This window comes from Mytilus edulis, chromosome 6 (assembly GCF_963676685.1).
Source record: "Mytilus edulis chromosome 6, xbMytEdul2.2, whole genome shotgun sequence".
NCBI lineage: Eukaryota > Metazoa > Mollusca > Bivalvia > Mytilida > Mytilidae > Mytilus > Mytilus edulis.
The window spans coordinates 75,029,206-75,050,814 of NC_092349.1; the positions used below are offsets into that span (position 1 = coordinate 75,029,206).

The 21,609-nt window shown below is 31.9% G+C and overlaps 1 protein-coding gene across 1 annotated transcript; it reads left to right on the forward strand.

Annotated features, from left to right (window-relative positions):
- Window positions 1-7,835: 7,835 nt before the first annotated feature.
- Window positions 7,836-18,717, forward strand: LOC139526810 (low-density lipoprotein receptor-related protein 8-like). Its single transcript, XM_071321963.1, has 9 exons — window positions 7,836-7,943; window positions 9,946-10,046; window positions 10,491-10,652; window positions 11,583-11,708; window positions 13,718-13,837; window positions 15,743-15,868; window positions 16,393-16,518; window positions 17,271-17,393; window positions 18,136-18,717. Exons 2-9 carry the CDS (start codon window positions 9,953-9,955, stop codon window positions 18,222-18,224), a joined length of 966 nt encoding a protein of 321 aa, XP_071178064.1. The 5' UTR covers window positions 7,836-7,943; window positions 9,946-9,952; the 3' UTR covers window positions 18,225-18,717.
- Window positions 18,718-21,609: the final 2,892 nt, after the last annotated feature.

Here is a 21,609-nt window from a genome sequence, read left to right on the forward strand (position 1 = left end):
AGTCGTTTTTTTTTAAGTTTGAAAGCTATGTCTGCCTTTATAAATGTTTACTTAAAACTAAGAAATGTCTACTTGGAATTCAGAAATGTCATTTTGAAATCGAGAAATGTCATTTTGTAATGGAGAAATGTCAACTTAAAATTCATAAATGTAATCTTGAAATTGAGACAATAATGTCAACTTGGAATCGAGAAATATCAGCTTGGAACTGAGATATATACGGACTTGAAATTGAGAAATGTCATCATGGAATTGAAAAATGATAACTTGAAATTGATAAATTTCAGATTGAAACTGAGGTACCAACTGGGAAGTGAGTTATGTTAAAATTAAAATAAGAAATTAAATTTGAATTGATAACTTATAGATAACAAAATGTATTTACCGGTCCTTTTTCAAATATACATTCTTAAATTGATGTACCTGTTTTTTTAGTTTTATTTAAATATTCCAAAAAGACATATACAAATGATAGAAGCAGAAATTACATAAGACACGAGTTTGACTTCAATACAAACCACAAAGGAGAATTAAACATTATTAACAATACAACTTATCATTTTAAGAAGGTAACAAAAGATTTTTTTTCGACAAATAATTCATACACAACAACACCACTCTGTTGTTTTAAGAGTGAATAAGAAGGATGAACTATTGCGAAATTCAGTTCCCTAGTGTATATATTAACGGTTCAAAATTTAAGACAAGGACGTGTATATTTATTCAATATCCTAAGCTAAGATTGCTTTTTCCATGTTTAATAAGTTATAAAATGTGTTGTTGTTGACTCTTTAAATCTGTCATTATTTGATAAATTTTAGTTATATACAATGTACAGTATCATTCCTTCATAACCACTGATAACTATAGTAACATCTTTCAATCTTTTCTAAGTCAGTGCTTAAAACAAAAACCAGAATTTTTATCATTTTCAATGTTTAAAAAATATATACACGCCCTGATTACAAATTTTTTCTTAAAAATTTTATGCCATGTTGATAAGAACTTCAACACTTTTGGGTATTGTTAGTTCTTGTCTCGCTGACGTTGTGGATTTGTTTTTAATTTTATTTTCCTTCATCGATTTACCAGATTTGAACATCGTCAATGACTGCATATTGTTACGGTATGAGGCTTATAGTACCTTATAGCGATACAATTGACTTTTATATATTTTGCGTTGTTGATATTTCCTATTTGTCAATCAAAGTAAATTCATTTCGTCTTTATATCTACAATAAACACCATTGTCATAGCTAACCTATACACATTCCTTTTTTGTCTTTATTCTGTTTTCAACGTATCATATATTATTGTCAGTATAAGTGATATTATATTTTTCGGAAAACTTATTTAATGAAAATGTTAAAATTCTGAATGGCAGTCTTTATTTTAGAACAACCATGACGCTAACGGTAGTGATCGTCACTGGTCTTGTGCTGGTAAATTTCATTTCCGATGCCTATGGATGTATATGTGATATTGTTTTGGATCAACAATTATGTGGAAATATATATTCGGTAAGAGTTATATACATATGTAGATATTCAAGAGATTTCGATTTTATTAATTTCTCATTTTTAACATACTGTGGATATCTATAACTCGTCTTGATAATTGTCCTACAGCAAAGCAAGATAATGTCAAATGTATGACTCAAATATTATCAAATCAAGGTTTTATTTTCATTTCATAACAAAACAGAAAAATCAAATCAAATGAATTCGGCTTTCTTGTCTACGTATAAGTCTTGCAGATGCAAAATATTTTTAACGTTTGAATCCTATAATATAAATATATTTTATCCATTTTTTTTATAAAAGTTATTTTTTTCTTACTTAATAATTATCTTTTACTTGCATGAGAATGACACTTATAGCAACTTTTATTTTTATTTTACCTGACATAGGTATCAGCTACGAGGTATATATATAGAATTATATATCAATCAATTGTTTTATATACAAGTCACATTACCTAAAGATCTGTGAAAGCAGTGAAAGTACTAGTAAAAGTGATGAATTGAAACAGTTATTATCTTTTATTTTTTTTCTTATATATATACAACTCGTCTAAACATCAACCCAACAATGTTAGATCTGTAAATTTGCTTTCGCAAATGTTTTGTTCTTCCCTCGCCGGAATTCGAACCCATGCTACTGAGATATCGTGACACCAAATCGCCTGCACTGTAGCCGTCCCGCTAGACCACACGACCACCTGGGCTTCATCAAAATGAACGTTTCGGTGGCCGGGTGTTACCTTTCCACGTAAATTTTAATCTAGCGTCGTACTACAGTACATGATATATAAGGCATGGAGATGTTATTTTTTACAGACCAGCTAAATTATTCATAGTAAAGGATCCTACAAAGTAATGTAAGATACAGTGAAAGTTAATAATTATATTTATAAGTACGTCTGAGCCAGTGACAACTCTACAACAGATTTATCCATCGGATCACCAGCAGTGATGGTGATACATGGCTGTGTACATTATGTATATACAACTCGTCTAAATATCTACCCAACCAGGTTAGCTCTGTAAATTTGCTTTCGCAATTTTTTTGTTCTTCCCTCACCTGGATTCGAACCCATGCTACTGAGATATCGTGACACCAAATCGCCTGCACTGTAGCCGTCCTGCTAGACCACACGACCTCCTAGGATTCATCAAAATGAACCTTTCGGTGGCCGGGTGTTACCTTTCCACGTACATTTTAATCTAGCGTCGTACTACAGTACATGATATATAAGGCATGGAGATGTTATTTTTTACAGATCAGCTAAATTATCTATAGTAAAGGATCCTACAAATTAATGTAAGATACAGTCACAGAAAATAATTCCATACTGCATATATGATGTCATATAATGCGATAAACGGAGAAAGGTAAGGTTTACGGGCAACGGAATCGTCATGTTTGTTCCTTCGGTCAATTTAGAATACGAAAGGTTTGTATTTGAATTTTGCAATGTTATAGCATCTGTTGGTTGAACTTCACAGCCGTTGCTATATATTTCGTTTCTGAATTAATCACTTTGAAGAGCTTCAATATTGCAGTACTTCATATCGTTAAAATTGATGGCATTATAAGATAAGTTAATGAATTTCAAGTAAGTTATCTTCTTTTCGAAAACTATAAGCTCTATAGTCCATATGCTATAGAAAACCGGTTCCCTGAAAACACAAGATACTCTAAGCAGTGAGGATATGTAAACGCGAGTAAAGAATTTTGTTCATATCCAACAATATTACTTTCTGCTAAGACTAACGTATGCACACAAATTTCTTTCAAATATTTCACCATATCACAGGTAATAAATTAAGTTATTGAAGTTAGTTCCCTTCCAGTAAACGGGAATAAAAGGTTCAATGCATCTGCTAGTTTGATGTTGACTTCAATCATATTTAACTATATAAGTGTGGGGAAAGGTTTTAAGAACCCAAATTATACAACGGGTATAAACGTGCTACACCCGCAAATGTGTAGCGCTGTAATAGTACTTGGTAAATTGATCAACGTATCATTTGACATTTTTTGTAAATAACATTTTTCAAATTTTAGTGTATGAAGGTTGAGCAGCTGTTCAAATCTGCTTGAGTTGAAAACGGGTTTTTGGGCAAGATCCATATATAACTGTTTTAGTTCAAGTAAATCACCAAAAAAGGAATAATATTGTTGGTTTTCTGATCAATTTGTGCATATTCTATCTGTTGTCTAAATGAGTAAGAGATGATAAAGGTTTAAATGCACTTTTAAAAATTATGGATGATATATTAAATTGATAAATTCTCATTGAAAGCCACCTATGTTTGGTTAGACCATAAAACGTTTCTATTTCAATAATCCCCAAATCAATATTATCGATCTTTAATATCTCAAAAAGCCAAACCGTTCAAATGCCTTGCTTCCGAGGAAAAATATATTGTTATAACTGAGATCAAGTTCAGTGGCAAATGTTTTTGTATATCATATTATCCCATCCTTGTGCAGTCGGCCACAATTTTCTTCTTTATTTCTTTATTAGGACATGTTTGGACAATCCTATATATCAACACAACATGAGCAAATATAATATCAGCATATCAAAATTCCTCATGACGTGAGCGGGTTTTCTATTGTGTGTTATATTAATGTTTGCAACGTAGAAAAAGATAGCAGCTTATCCAAGATCTGTCAAAATAAAAATAGTATAAAACAGTTGAATATCAAGAACTGGGTTTGATTTGTTTTATGATTGTAAAGGTTGCTTCTAAATCGCTAAACAAAGCAACAAATAAAAATATGAAAAAAACCGCGTGGCTTACGAGACATTAAATATTATAGTTATGAAGACGAAGTCTTCATTAAAGGCAAACAATCCAATTAAAAGAGATAGAAACATAACAATCAATACACAAATAAAACCAACACAATTGTGCTTGCGCATTACCCTGTCGCTGTTCCGTTGATCCCCACTGCCATGTTGTAAATCAAATTATTTTTCACAATTGTTTATCTGATAACCAAAAAGAATAATGTCAACATTACAAACGAAAGAGGAATTCGTAATACGGAATTGATAAATTGTTGATAGCGAATATATCATGTGAACATAGTGATATGTTTTTTTAATTACAATAGAAATAAAAACTGGGAATAGAAATTGTAATTAATGGGAATATGTCAAGAAGACAACACCAACAAGCAGATAACAGCATAAGGCCACAGTGGGTCTTCAACACAGCGACATATCTATGCACCTGTCCTGAGGCAGGAGCCTGTTGTTCAGTAGTTGTCGTTTGTTCGTATGGTTCAAAGATATTTCTTGGTTTGTATACAGATTTTGTCGTTGGTTTTCCTGTTTGAAATGTTTTACACTGTAGTCGCCGTCAGCTGAAATTCGTAGCGGTTATAGGTAAAAATAATCTACACTATCAACCATGTTCACTCATGGTATAGTTTTTAACATTCCATTCATAAATCGCCAAAAGAAAAACCACTACTGACCTACCTTTTAAGTGATCACACTCTAATAATTCTGACCTTCACATTTTCCAAGACAATTTTCAATGGTGGAATCAGCCATTGTTTTTTCCGAAAGTGTTTCCATGGAGTTCAAATTCAGAAAATTTGCATAAAGACCGGAAAACTTTATCACACCAATGACAAGAATATTACAGGAAACTCCGAAAGTGACATGTAAAAAAAGAATCCTCATAGAAACAACGATGACGGAATTACAATGGAAAACATTCTGGAAAATGTGAAGGACAGGGATGTGAACAATTTGAAGTTATCTTTCAATTTTCTGTGAAACAGATTATTCATAATTGGTAAACCAACTGTGATGGCGTCCGTAAATTAACGAAGGGATGTATTAAATTTACTACTTGAAATGCTTGGTTTTTTACCTTCCTCATGAGCATTAACCTTCTATCAAGAAAATCATTAGAAAACATTCTGGATATTGTATCAACTCGGAGGTATGTATTCCATTGGCAGGCACTGCTAGAATGTTGCTATTTATAAATTCAAAAACCACAATTGCGAAGCTGAAATCGTTTCTTTTTGTCGTACAGTTCTGTTCCCAATCAACTTATATTGTCAGTCTCTAGATGAACGTTACATTAAGAGTCAGACTTAAATGTATTAATTGTATTCGTTAACACAAGTTCGAAGGGACAGACGTGTTTACACAGTCACCAAACTCAAACAATTGGCTACTAGAAAGATTAAAAAGTATAATTTCTTTATTAAAATATAAATCACTTTAAAAAGAACAGCTGTTATCTCAAACATACCAAACGACAGAGAGGTCCCAGTTGTTAGGTTTTTTTTAGGGGGGGGGGGGTGGTAAATAAATATTTACCTTTATAGCTATATCAACATTGTTAGTTTCATTTGCTTTATGAACTTAGTTCATGCAATTCAATTTTTGATACCTTCTTAGATTATTTCGTATAATTTATTATAATAAGATTTAACTTCATGAATTAACATGTTTTTTAGGATGTGTGAATCAGCAACGAAATAAACATGTCTATAAATATGAAACTGAATTTGTGAGGAAGTCACGAATTGATTATTTCAACAACATTATTATCTGTTACATATAATTGATTTTAACAGATTATATCTTTTTTTAAACTTTTCATGCAAATTGAAGGTCGTATGATTTGATGGTCATACCTGAATACCACCAATGGTTTAAAAGTTATCATAGCTCAAAGTTATAATTTTTTTTAACAAACTGTCAACAGATCTCAATATTTCCCCTACTCAAGACTTCTATTTATATATGATCGAACCTAGTTTTTAAGGTCACATTTGATAATTATCAGAAATCTCCTAGGTGTATACAACTTACGGTTTCTGAGTTTAAAAGGCAACAGATATCGGTTAATTTTCAAAAGCATAACACTAATAAGGATTATTTTGAATGTGCTTTGTCCCAAAGGGGCACTAGCTACGAGCTATATAACAAAAATTGAAACATGATTCCGTTTTGTTTAATCAAATATGGAAGTGAAATAGTGAAATAATAATTCGCTTTTAGCAGCCAATACAGTTCAGTTTATATGTCAAAATATGTTTCGAAATATCGATGATGAATTATTTACTTGCAGGTGAATAATTCAACCTCATTGGATCTGTATTCATGTGAACTTTAACCCTTAGCAAATGATGGATTGCATGAATTGTGCGTATTCTGTAAGAAAAAAGGAAAGAATGTCAACATTGATAAAGTGAAACACAGGTACATCATTTGATTGACTTACTCGATCAACAAAACTCATATCTATACAAGTAAAAACGATTATTAAAATATATTTTCAACCTATAGTATGAAATTAAAAAGCCCTACAAACATCAATGAGATCTCTTTCTATTTATATATATGTTTATGTTTTTATTACTTATATGACCATCGACAGTATTCGGAGAACAACTCGAAAGTTAATTATATTGTGTCTAGACTAAAAAACACACGAAACGCTGAGACATATATTATCGACCACGTCTATTGTGTATTGTTTGTTTGTGACTTTCTATAATTTGAATAAAAGTTTTAATATTATGGTAAAAATCAAATATAAGAATTTGAGTCATTTCGGTGACTATGAATTTGACAACTAGTGCCCCTTTTATGTAACAACGTACCTTTATAAAGTCCTAAATAAAAACCTCTTTTCTGTTTGGTGTGCCTATTACGGTTACTGTGTTTCCATTAACGGGGATTTTAGGTTTCGGATTGATAACTTCGTAGTGACATCGTAAGACTCTCATTTCGCGAACTCTCATACCTGAAAATAACACTATCAATTTCGTTCGTCTAGAGAGCTTTTCTTCATCAATAATTAATCATCTTTAATACCTGAAGGACTATATGGTCAAAAGTTCCCTAACAAAATAGCCAAATTTATCTGAGGTCAACTAAGGTATTTAGAACCTAAGTTTCTCCTTAACTTTTTAATATATTAACGGAAACAGTTTCTAATAAATGAATTCACTACCGGATCCGGAGCACTGACAACTGAGTTGGATGATACGAACAAGTACTACCAAAGTGTTTCCAAAAAGAGAATGCACGACATTTCCTATAGAAGCAGAAATGGAATAGAATATTTAGAAACTGTGTTGTCAATCGAAAATGCATTCTAAATTCTGTTTGATAAGCACAAACCAAACCCTGAATCATATAAATGACCTTTATGCATTGCCTATAAATGTCTAAAATAAATTTTGCGTTTAAATTTTTTATCAGCCTAATAATTTCCGTTATACACCGTTTTATTCTAATAAGTATATAAAGAGATGTAATTTTTTATGATTTGGACATAACAAGTTCTAGATTTTATTGATATTTGGCAACAATGAATTTGACATTTACCGTCAAAAAGTTATATATACGAACTTAGTTGAAAACTTGTTTTATAATATTTTAATACACAGATGGTAAGTGAATACAATTTTGTAAATCTTTTGTTCAAAACCTCATTGCTAACGTTATGGCTATTGACAATTCTTTAGTGTGTTCTTAAAACGTTTGCTTTACATGCACAATCATGGTCATCACTAAAAACAAAAAACAAAAAACCCATTTAATTTTCATTCCTATCGTTAATTATCCATTTTTAGATGGTGGCGTTCCATTGTCACCATCTTACGGTGTTTATATATCTCAACTTATATGATTCGCTCGTGTATGTAACAATGTTTTAGATTTTAACGAGAGAAATTTATGTATTACTGAAAAATTATTACACCAGGGTTTTCGATATCACAAACTAGTCAAAACGTTTACTAAATTTTATCATCGGTTTATATAAGGACATCATTCGTAAATATAGCTCAACATGCAGACTTCTTATACGTTCAGGTATTTCACATCCAATTTTTTATGGAAATATTCTTTATAAAGCACAAAAATTTCAGTATTCACCCCAGAAACTAACAAAACCTTTAAATAGACTTATCAAGAAGGGATATAGTTACGATACTGTTGTCAGGTCACTAAAGATTGCTTATTTTGGCGTTAATATTGATTCACTTATAGGGTCTTTGCATCGGAACTAAACACATTTATTAAAAAACAAGTTGTTGGCATGACACGGGTTATGTTCTTCTCATATATGTTATGATGGTATGATACTAAACCCCTAACGGGAAGGATTGTGCCTGATATTCATATGATGAAATCATAATCTTTCAATCAGTTTAATTGAAGTCTGGAGCTGGCATGTCAGTTAACTGCTAGTAGTGTGTTGTTATTTATGTATTATTGTCATTTTGTTTATTTTCTTTGGTTACATCTTCTGACATCCGACTCGGACTTCTCTTGAATTGAATTTTAAATGTGCGTATTGTTATGCATTTACTTTTCTACATTGGCTAGAGGTATAGGGGGAGGGTTGAGATCTCATAAACATGTTTAACCCCGCCGCATTTTTTGCGCCTGTCCCAAGTCAGGAGCCTCTGGCCTTTGTTAGTCTTGTATTTTTTTAATTTTAGTTTCTTGTGTACAATTTGGAAATTAGTATGGCGTTCATTATCACTGAACTAGTATTCTAAACGGAAAGTTCCAATTCAAATGATCAAATCAAACGCTTAATGATAACAATTGTCACATTCCTGACTTGGTAAAATGTGGGATAATTTGCTAATTTGCATAGCGGCCATTTTGCCTTATCATGACGGCAGCCATTACAATAGGATTATACAAGCCCCTTAAATAAAAATGCCAATATGCCAATACCTGTGTCGAATGAACAATTTGTTCGCATATAGGTGAATTGTACATTGTTTTTAGCTTCTGTCCGTATACAAATTGACATTGTCTATTCTGAAATCTTTCGGCCTTTTTATTTTAAAAATCGGAAGCATAACCATAGTATGATTGCTATACAAGATCATATAAAATGACGGAAAATCGTAAAATAGTAAGATTCAAAACAGAAATACATATGCAAGAAGATGTGGTTCATCATGATTTGTTCGCATATAGGGATATAAAGTTAAATAATTTTTAATTTACCTGCTTTCTTAGGTTTTCGCCCATTTTTTTTTAAACATGATGCTTTCAACCTTCCTATTTCGTAAAAAGTCAAATTGTAAGCATTTTCACTTAGGATTTCTCTGCATTTTTGTGAATTTTTAAAGATACATTAGTTTTAGATACATGACAAAAAAGGACTGGATTATCCGCAAATATAAAATAAATTATATTTTCAATCTTAAGCTAAGGGAAGTAATTTGATCAAACGGGACAAAGTCACTTGGTGCAAATCATTTGAATTAAGTACCTTTGATTTTGCGATATGTTTTCTGATGTAGAAAATGGTGTGTTGAACCTTGTTTTACAGCTAGCTGAACCTCTCAAAAGGGCGTAAATAGACACCTTACAATATGGATATAGATAAAACTGAACATATTCAATCCCTTTTGAATTTTGTTTTAGCTAAAGAATGATCCTCATGTATGTAAAAGTGGTCTTAGCAATAGTGTGTTTAACAGTTGTCTCAGTAGTTACAGTTGTACACGGAACAAGGTCCATGAAAGGTAACAAATGTGATATGTTCATTGTTCAATTGATATCCATGTGATTAAGACAGACTGCAGAAATCGATATTAACATTGTTACCAAATTGACGTGAGGTAAGCAGAGTGCGATGAAAAATTCTAGTTTCTTTAGTCGCTCTTTTAACTTAAAATTGAACAATACTGTATTAGTATATTATTGTAAAATTTAAATATATTTAATCCATCATGTTCATACACGGGTTTCTTTCATGTTTTAGTATATGTGAATGTGCTAATGTTCCCTCTTATCTATCTGTTTATAAACGTGTACGAATGAGACGTTATTAACCATTGATGTTTTAGCATTCAACTCAATATATTAAGTATTATACTAAATGAAATATCTTGTCTTGTATAAATGAAATATCTTGTCTTGTATAAATGAAATGAATGCTTTCTAGTGGTTTATACATTTAACTACAGATTGCCACCTAAGGTTATCAGACGACATTGTTACTTCCTGTGATCTATGTTTGCCGTGTTCTGATGGTTCGGGTATTCGAGGTTACATTTGCCGTACATCATTTTGTGACGGAAAGGAAGATTGCAACAATGGTGGAGATGAATTCGGATTATTATGTCAAAGTAGGTACACAAGAAGGAACTTTCCAAATGTTAGAACACACATAACATATATTTAGGTTGAAACCTTCCACTTTTACATCTTGTCATTGTGTTATTATTCTGTGATAATTCTTTAATTCTTGCCTTTCATTTTTTGCTAAATGTGCTTTGTCTGTATGCCTTTTTATGTTTCTTTGATACATATGACGTGGCTCTGTACTTATACATCCCTTTATTGTGCTATTGTTAAACATTTTTGTATTCTTGTCTTTCATGTGTGCCAATGTACTTTGTCTATAAGCCTAAGTTATGTTTCTTTGATACATATATGACGTGGCTCTGTAACATTCCGTCTTTGTGTTTATGCTATGTTAAATTTGTGTATTATTGTCTTTTATTTTTGATAATATGCTTTGTAGTTATACCTTTTTGAGCTTCTTTGTTAAATATTTGTTTGTTTTAAAAGTGATTAAGATTATAATACATAGTCGACTGCAATATCCCTATTTTTGACATTTTTATGTACTAGTATTGTGTCTGTACGGTTTTGTTCACAACGTTGTCAATATAATGGAATTTGATGCGAGTGAGAGGTTTAGCTAGTTTTTAAACCAGGTTTAATCGACAACTTTCTATTTAAGAAAATGCCTGTACCAAGCCAGGAACATGATAGTTGTTATCGCTTCCTTTGATGTGTTTGAGCTTTTGAGTTTGTCAGTTGATTAGGGAGCTAAGTATTTTCTTGATTTTACTTGTTGATTATATCAGGTTTTATTGACTTTCCCCTTTTGTGAATTTACCTTGGAGTTTGGTACTGTTTTTTTAAAAAAGTAATATCAAATATAAAAAATAAGAACATTCATTACCAATATTCTAATTTTATTTAAGCCTATTCAATGTTGTATAAAAGAAACAACATCAATGATCAAATAAAATAATGTATCTTATTAGTGGAACCTTGTGCAAATACCCAATGGCGATGTAGCGATGACAAGCAATGTATCCATTCATCTGCACGGTGTGATGGAAGAACAAATTGTATAGACGGGTCGGATGAGGATCCTGACGCATGTAGAGGTAAACGAATTTCGTTAAAACAGATAATCGACGCATTTAGATTTAAAAGAGTATTTCACACAATCCATTGTATGATCTCTTTGTCATTTGACAAATCTATGAATTAAGATCAAATAATATATGAAATACAACGCGTACACATTGGCTAGAGGTATAGGGGAGGTTGAGATCTCATAAACATTTTTAATACCGCCGTAATTTTGCGCCTGTCCCAGGTCAGAAGTATCTGGCCATTCTTAGTCTTGTATGATTTTTTTATTATAGTTTCTTGTGTATAAATCGGAGTTAAGTATGACGTCCATTATCACTGAATTAGTATATATATTTTTAAGGAGCCAGCTGAAGGACGCCTCCAGTTGCGGGAGTTTCTCGCTATATAGAAGACCCATTGGTGGCCTTCTGCTGTTGTCTGCTCTATGGTCGGGTTGTTGTCGCTTTGACACATTCCCCATTTCCTTTCTCAATTTTATTACATTAAACATTAAAATATGATGGTTTAGAACCATCAATAAAACAATACTCATGAAGTAATGAATACAAATTGTACTCACACATATTATTTTTACTGCTCTAACAAATACATAAATATAACAAAAGATAAAGAATATAAAAACTAACATTTCTCTTGAATATGCAATTGGTAGATATTTGAATAGCACTCGAAAAATTAGTGTTTTCTTTTTCATGTTGTGTATATAAAATAGAAGATGTCGTATGATTGCCAATGAGACAACTCTTCCAAAGAGACAAAAATAACACAGAAATTAACAACTATATGTCACCGTACGGCATTTAACAATAAGCAAAGCCCAAACCGCATAGTTAGCATTAAATGGCCCCGAAATGACAATTCTAAACAATTAAACGAGAAAACTAACGGCCAAGTCTATGTACAAAAAATGAACGAAAAACATATGTGCAACATATAAACAAACGACAACCACTGAATTACAGGCTCGTGACTTGGGACATGCACATACATCGACAATGTTAAACATATAAGCGGGATCCCAACCCTCCTCCTTACCTGGGACATTGGTGTAACAGTACAACATAAGAAAGACTGTTTATGTTGGACGAAATAATTATTTTTTCATAAACCCTGCAACATGAAAAAAAAAAACATGGATGGGTGCGTTTTAAATTCAAATGATATTTGGACAGTATAGTTTGTCTTAAAACAATTACAATTTTGCATCACACATCTTTTGTATTCTAGAATAAAGCTTTATATCAAAGATACATTTAATTGTACCATTCTTATAAGATAAAGTGTATCTCTGATATCTCTGAAACAAAGCGAATACGAAGGTTAAGGGTATTATATAAAAGGGCGAAAGTATCAACTACGGGTGAGGCAATATATGCATTAGAGTATATAAGACTTAGTGTCCCGCAAATTGAAAACTCTAGGCAACAATCTGGTGGGCTGTTGATACCTTGATACGAACAAACCAACAATCATAAAAGTCATCAAAGATACCAGTTTTAATATTTTTAAGCTTGACGTATTTTTGAGTATCAACATTGACACAATTTCTCCTAATTACAGAACAGATTATAGACAAGGCATTTTGTATTGGTATAGTGTAGTATAACATGTGTCGGGCAAAACAACGCAGAACAGGCGTAACATTCCAACATTGAGTATTAAAAATATTAGGACTTAAAATGAAGGATGACTAAAAGAAGAAGTTAAAACCCTTACAATTTCGTATTCTGCCAATGAACTGACTGTACCTGAAAAACATTTACATTATGTGATGTTATATTTCAAATCACTCGAACGTCTACTCACTTTAAGTTTAAAACGCGACAGAAATATTTGTTTTCATTTCCCTTTTATATTTAAATTGTTTACACAACTTTTCGAGACAAGATCGTTTAGTTTCGCACTTTTATAAAATTATGGTGCAACTATTTTAAAAGGACGACTGTCGATATACGAGTAGATGATGATTTAAGATTTTTGTAGTCTTTATTCATAATTTGTTGTTTGTATTTAAAAGCACAACAATGCTCGGAAAGAGAATTGAAATGTGCCAACAAACTGGAATGCTTCCATGAGAATGGACGTTGTGACGGTTACCCTGTTTGTTACGACAATTCAGACGAGGCTAATTGTACAGGTATTGAAAACTATATTTTTGAACAGATACTAATGGTACGATGAATCGTATGCCGATTGATTTTCATTTGTTCTTATATATAAATTAAATGAAATACGACATAAGTTCCTTATGATATCTTTTCGAACAAAACGATTAAGCAACAGAAAGCTACAACCCCTCATCGTTACTTTTTTTAAATGAGGAGCTCAAACTGATAAACATTCCATTTCAATCTATCTAGTTGATCAAAATAGCAACCATTTTGTTCTATTTACTTTTAAATATTCTAACAATTTTGTCTTTCACTTTGAAATAAAACATCCAACAGATAGATATATATAAAATGTGGTATTCGTGCTAATGTGCAAATGAAACAACCTCCATCTAAGTAACAGACAGAGAAAAGTTTACTTCATATATAAAAAAAAAAGGACAATGGGATTCGGTTGATATCAAAACTGTAAGTTAAATCATTTCTTTGAAAATGTTACGATCCTCAATGCTCTTCAACTTTGAACTTGTTTGTATTTATAAATATTTTGATTTGAGCGTCACTGATGAGTCTTATGTAGACGAAACGTGCGTCTGGAGTACTAAATTATAATCCTGATACCTTTGATAACTATTTACGAGCGGCATCACAAATTAGTTGATAGTTTTGAAAAGTTTGATTTATGATGATAATGAATATGTTGCAATCGTCGCAACCGCGATCCCGTTCTCTTTTTCTCACATGTGATCTACACAAGGGAATTGCAACCACAAGAAGTTGACGTGAATCAAAATGACAAATTTAGTTTCCTTTTTTGTGTGCACAAAACACAAAATAATGTCAACAGTTACACTTCAATATCAACAACCTTAATATAACAGTATTAAACAGATCATTTAATATATTTAATTAATAAAAGAGTGTCAAAGTCGTAACTCAACTACTAACCGTGTATTGAAATAAGCCCCGCCTCCCTAATAGCCTAATATGTAATATACACGGTCTCCGATGGTATCAGGTCTAGAAATGTATAGGAGTTAAGATAACGTCCTTAACTTGCGGTATTCTATGAAATATTGAAAATGGTTGAAAAGTCGTATTTAAGCATTTATGAATGTATGTTCTACGACATTCATTTCTACGTATACATAGTGTTACGTGTATACCAGGTAAGCATGCCTGTATAAATATCTACAAGGTTAGTTACCTGTTTGATAATGAATCCAAAATGTTCTATTTAAAAAAGGAAAATTATCTAATAATTAATATGTATCAATAAAATAATATCAATGAACAAAACATGTACAACTGCACTTTACGTTCTTTAATGTACTGTCTTTAGATATCCCTCTTCAAGTACATATAAAACAAATGCAAAATTGTACAGTTACAAACATTTTCTAGGTCAGGATCAAACTTTTCCTACTAGTAAAATTATGTTCCTTACACGCATTCACACTTGTTCAGTACAGTACAACACTGCAAGGCTTCTTCATGTCCGTAATTTTCCTTATAGACATCAATCAATTTACGAGACTTCAATTAATCTCAAATATCCACGTACCATACCTTTGTCGTATGTCTACTGAGATTTTTTCGAATGACCGTAAGTGAAAATCCAGGCCTGCTTATAAACGACTTTGGAAGTCGTACACTTATTGAACATATGAACTTTTTAACGTGTTTTAATTGGGTATTAGAGTTTCGTTTACCTCCTTACTAAACATGTTATATCGCAATATCTTCTTCCTTTCTACGTTTTATCTCAGTATATACAAATACTTCAAATAAATATTCTACCGAACAGTAACTACTCTTATTTACAAAATCATCACAATAGTATACTCTTATGTCGTATTAACATGTAAACTTATGAATGTCTACTGGCAGAATTATAAACTTCTTTTTCTTATATTTTGTTTATAATATAGAATACATGTGTTCCCAAGGACATTGGAAGTGTTTGAATGGACTGCAGTGTATCTCTGAAAAAAGATTATGTGATGGTTATATCGACTGTAAGGACAAATCAGACGAATCAATACAAGTTTGCAAAGGTAAAGTACAGTATATCTATAGTAATAAAGGGAACAAATTTGGTGGACTTGAAAGAAAACACGTGGGCTCCAAAATGCAGACATGGCTAGTTATGTACAAGTTGTGCTGGCGTTAACTAGACGCTGTAAAAGACCGAAATCAATTATTGTGCACAAAAATATCGACAGACTTCAGACATTTAAGACTAAACAAATATTTGGGATATAAAAACTTTGTAGATAAAAGATAGTTGAAACAAATCAACACAACGAAATGTTTCTTTTCAAATAACAATTAACTTTGAGCATTTTAAAAAGTATGTGATGATTAAGTGTGATACTATATTCTAGATTTTTTCATATTTTTTAGCAGCTGATGTAATCAACATTGATATAAATGTACTAAAAACAAACGATAGGATCATCGGTTCTTTTTTGGGTGTGCGTTATTTTGTTATTTCTTATAAATTATTATTGTGATTGCTTCTTTTGCTATAATTAATAATATATAAATCAGGTTTGCAAAGTTGTATTCCTTTTTTCAGATTACACCTGTCCGTCAGGGAAATGGAAATGTAAAGACAATGAAAAGTGCATACATGATGAACTGGTTTGTGATGGTAATAACGACTGTACAGACGAGTCAGAGGAGAATGAGGCTTTTTGCAGAGGTATTTTTATGCCCCATTGATGGGCATTATGTTTTCTGGTCTGTGCGTCCGTTCGTTCGTCCGTTCGTTCGACTGTTCGTTCGTTCGTTCGTCCGTCCGTTCGACTGTTCGTTCCTTCGTTCGTTCATCCGTCCTGCTTCACGTGATTCTTATGAAATGATCTTTCTAATTTTAAGGCCAAATTAGAGATTTTATCCCATTTTCACGGTCCACTGAACATAGAAAAAGATAGTGTACACATTCTTGTTCGATATATTTCTTGATGCGAATCTTAAGTGTTTTGTCAGATTTTTTTCTTTTTCGATTTCAGAAACGTTTATAAACTAAACGTTTAAGAATGAGTCCTGTTTGTTTTGAAATATCTTAATATGCCGTGTTCTTATCCTTTCTTTTTTTATCAACCAAATTCTACTATTTTGTTAAACATGTTATCATGGTTAAATATTGTATTCAAACTCAGCGGTAAAGGTTTAGGTGGCAATGGAACAAAATGCGGAGAAACATTCATTATCTGCATTCGATTTATCTAAACACCATAACGTTGGTAGTATTAAAGTAATAACATTTCCTACAAGATAGCCAATTCGAAATAATTCGTTTATTATTCTATGGAAACTGAGTGACTCATGAATTGTGCTTTGGTTGCTTTTTATATAATGTATGTGAATGCTTAAATAAATGAATTGTGCTTTGGTTGATTTTTATATAATGTATGTGAATGCTTAAATAAATGAATTTTATTATTCTGTAAGATTACCAGTGTCTTGGAGACAAGACTAAATGTGCCGATGGATTACAATGTGTTTCACAGACTTCTGCATGTAGGTGTATGGTGCCCGGATGTAAAGACGGCAGTGGATGTGTAGGCTTATCGGGTGAGTAAACAGACTTCATTGCGAATCTTACATAGACGCTAAAAAATAAACTCATCATCGATACCAGGACAAAATTTTGTATATACGCCAGACGCGCGTTTCGTCCACAAAAGACTCATCAGTGACGCTCGAATCAAAAACAGTTAAAAAGGCTAAATAAAGTACGAAGTTGAAGAGCATTGAGAACCAAAATTTCTTAAAGTTTTCCGAAATTGAGCTAAGGTAATCTATGCCTGAGGTAGAAAAGCCTTAGTATTTCAAAAATTCTAAATTTTGTAAACAGTTAATTTATAAATAAAATATAACCATATCGAATCGAAATCGATTATTTTACTGAAAAATATCGACAGGCTAGACAATTGTGGCTAAATTAACGTATGGGGGGAGGGGAGTGAGAAGACATTTTAAAAAGCATTTGGCCCTAGATTCTAGATTATTTCATCTAATTCATATATATGTTTTTAAAAAATCGATATCTTATTCACTACTGTATTGTTGTGTGTGCTTTTTTTGAAATATTGTTTTATAATATTCTTTTGTTTTTATATGTTTTGAATCTTCGTTTATTCAGAAATATGTCGTTATTTTTTGGCGTAAACGTACATATATAAAAAAGTATTATTTAATATTTACGATCGAGTGTGAGCATGGGAACACAATTTAGTTAATCAGTAATATAAAAGTTGTAAATAACGTATTAACCTTTTAATTGCATATATAGAACACAGTTTTCTTTTAACAGATCCGTGTGTTTATCCAAGTTGCTATATACCTGTTTCATCGATGCCGGGTGTTGCTGGTCCTCCAGGATTATCTCAATGGTGTCCTTGACTTCAAACTTAAAGAACATACTCACAGAATAACTTGGCATAAATACATATAGCTGTATATATAATTTTATCTTACTTGCAATTTTTAGAATATCATTAATTTAAAGCAAAAAATTGAAAACAGTGTTAACTTAATACCAGGTAAGGTCGGATGTTTGTCGCAACTTTTCTATTCCTTTGTAGACGAAACGCGCATCTGGCTTAAATACAAAATATAATCCTGGTATCTATGATGAGTTCATTTCCTATTATGTGTATCATGTTATAAAAAGTAAAATGACAAATATACCCATCTACAAGAAATATTAGGACGGGAAGTCAACAATTAAATGGCAAAATCAAAAGCTAGAAACATATCAAACGAATGAATAACAACTGTCATATTCCTTACGTGGAACATGCATTTTCTTGTGAAGGAAATGGTGGATTTAACCTGATAAACTGAACTGGCACAACTCTAAAATTCCAGTTGAGTCAGTTCATATCGCAAATTACTATTCTTATTGTTGTGCCAGTTCATATCGCAAATTACAATTTTTATTTTGGCATATATTGGCAGTCTTTGTGTCATGTTTTGAAATTTTAATATTGTACCAGCTTTAGCTGGGTTTTCTTGTATGAATTTAAAGATTGGGATAGTTTTATAATTAGAATAGAGTGACATGATTCATTTCACATCGTGATCATACTGATGAAGGATATCTGTTATCCGAAATATCATATTGTTCGTTTTATTGTTATTCTATGGTGATGTTGTACCCTCTTAGACTTGTTATACATGTATATTATATTTTGTAGTGTGCTGTATCAAAATTATATAAATCATCGCCCCGTAAGAGTTACCGTTGACTATTATTCATTATTAAACAAACATTGGCCATTGCACAAAATCAATGACAGGATGTATAAGTACAAGGCCACGTCATTTGTAACAAGGAAACACTACAAGGAATATAGACAAAGCATATAAGCAATAATGAAAAACAAGAATACAAAATTGTCCTAGAACAATAACATAATGACGGGATGTATAAGTACAGAACCACGTCAAATCGATCCTACAAAAAAAGATTTAACAGTAAAAGTAATGGTCATACATACAAATAAAAGAATACTATAATAGTTATCAAAAGTACCAGGATTATAACTTAGTACGCCAGACGCGCGTTTCGTCTACATAATAGACTCATCAGTGACGCTCAAATCGAAATATTGATAAAGCCAAACATGTACAAAGTTGAAGAGCATTGAGGATCCAAAATTCCAAAAAGTTGTGCCATATACGGCCAAGGTAATCTATGCCTTGCCTGGAATAAGAAAATCCTTAGTTTTTCGAAAAATTCAAAGTTTTGTAAACAGGAAATTTATAATTACCACATTATTGATATTCATGTCAACACCGAAATGTTGACTACTGGGCTGGTGATACTCTCGGGGACGAAACGTCCACCAGCAGTGGCATCGCCAATACATGTTATTAAGATGATAAACAAAGTCAGTATCTAGAATCTATACTTCATGAACAACGTGTATTATTTGTGAAGGTGATACGGCATATTTATCAATAAGGTCTTGGTATCGTCCAATGATATTATTAGGAAAAAGACGAGACGTTCTTTTACAAATCCCTGGTTTATCAACTTTCTACTCAGACACTAGTGCCGTTTTACAAAGTCTGGGTAGTTGATGCATGTTATACGTTGGAAATGTATATCCTATGACATTAATGACAAAATTGTTAGATCAAAAATATCATACGAACTGGTAAACAACTGTAATATTCCTTACTTTTGACAGGCATTTCCCTCTGCAGTTATGTCAATAATGGAAAACAAAATGGCATATAGACAAAGCAAATAACGTCGCTGGGCTGTAATAAGTAATTATGTAGTAGATCACCCTTTTTTTTAAATTCCCACAAACAGACTAAATTAACACTTTGTTATCGGTCCTCTTAAAATATTTCATATCTTTGTCGCATCTTCAAATTTGAAGGAAAGTTTCCACTCATCATTATATCAAATGAAGTTGATTACTAGACCTCCAGCGCATAGACCATGTCAGCATTCGTTTAAACTCATTCATTCACAAAATGTACTTTTTTCATGAAGTCGCAAAGACAAAAACTCTTTTCTATGGAAATAAGCTTTATCTAAAAATAAAAAGACACAGCAAGATTGTACAAAGTATTAAAATTCTAGATTTTAACAGACTTATTAAGGTGAAAACTATTCTTCTATTTTATTTGTATATAAACGTTTTCGTTGTTTCCTCCTCGTTGTAACTAGATCGGGCTTTGGTCCGGTCGCTATGTGTCTTGAGCTTTAATTTGGGTGTCGTTAGTTTTTCAATACCAAGGAACTTCACTAAGGAACAATACAAGAGCAATATTAGCCTATAGAAAATTATCTTTCATCACAAAATTTGTGAAAACACCATATGTAGCGGTCTGTGTTGATTGAAATACATAAGCTTGTATTAATTTTACTATATTATGTATATGGTCTGCAGAATTCCAATTCTTTGCATGTTTTAAATTACTATAGACATTTCCTGCTTGGGAATCAAAACTGACAATTAGTTTATTTCCGGATTCTACGATTGGTCAAATACAATTTGGTCTATTTTCTAAAACAGTTTGGATGGTGATAGTTTGACTTATTTAGAGTACTTTGTGGAGTATTTGCTGATGTGTTACAAATAAAGACGATTTCCTTTGTTTGTAATATGCGTTGTCATATATGTCAAGACCATCCAGAATTCAAGCATAATATGATCGGATTTTATAGCATTTTGTGGCAATTACATTTAACCTGTGATAGTAGGTTGATATTTCCTAAAACACCATGTTACTTTGTAAACAGAGAAAACATTTGTTCTCAATAATGTGTTTTAATAAATCGTTGTCAAAGCCTATAGCAGCACCCCAATTCCATAGATTATAAGGTTTTTCGAACATGTATTTAGATCAATTAAAATTAACTAATTGACCATGGCCATGTCCATCGTCAGCAGCACAAGCCATTGCATAGTGACACTTATTGTAAAAATAATGTAATTTTTATTAGGGGCTCGACACCTCATGATCTGTTTGACTAATATTTTTTTATAATCTTTATCTGCTTAACCTTGTTTATCAATTTAACAAACAAAGTATAGAACCTATTTTCATAATCGGCAACTTGTTAATTAGTTGCTGATGTACCTGTGCCTTTCATGTGTGTATGCCTACGGAAAGCAAAAAGAGGTCTGTTATCAAATAAAGGTTTTGCCTCTCCGTCTTCCTTTAATTTATCCCAGTGTTTTAAGATATTGTTCTTCCTGTGTGATTTCTGTCTTGAAAACACTGTAAAGAATACCCATGAAGGCGACTGTAATACATATTT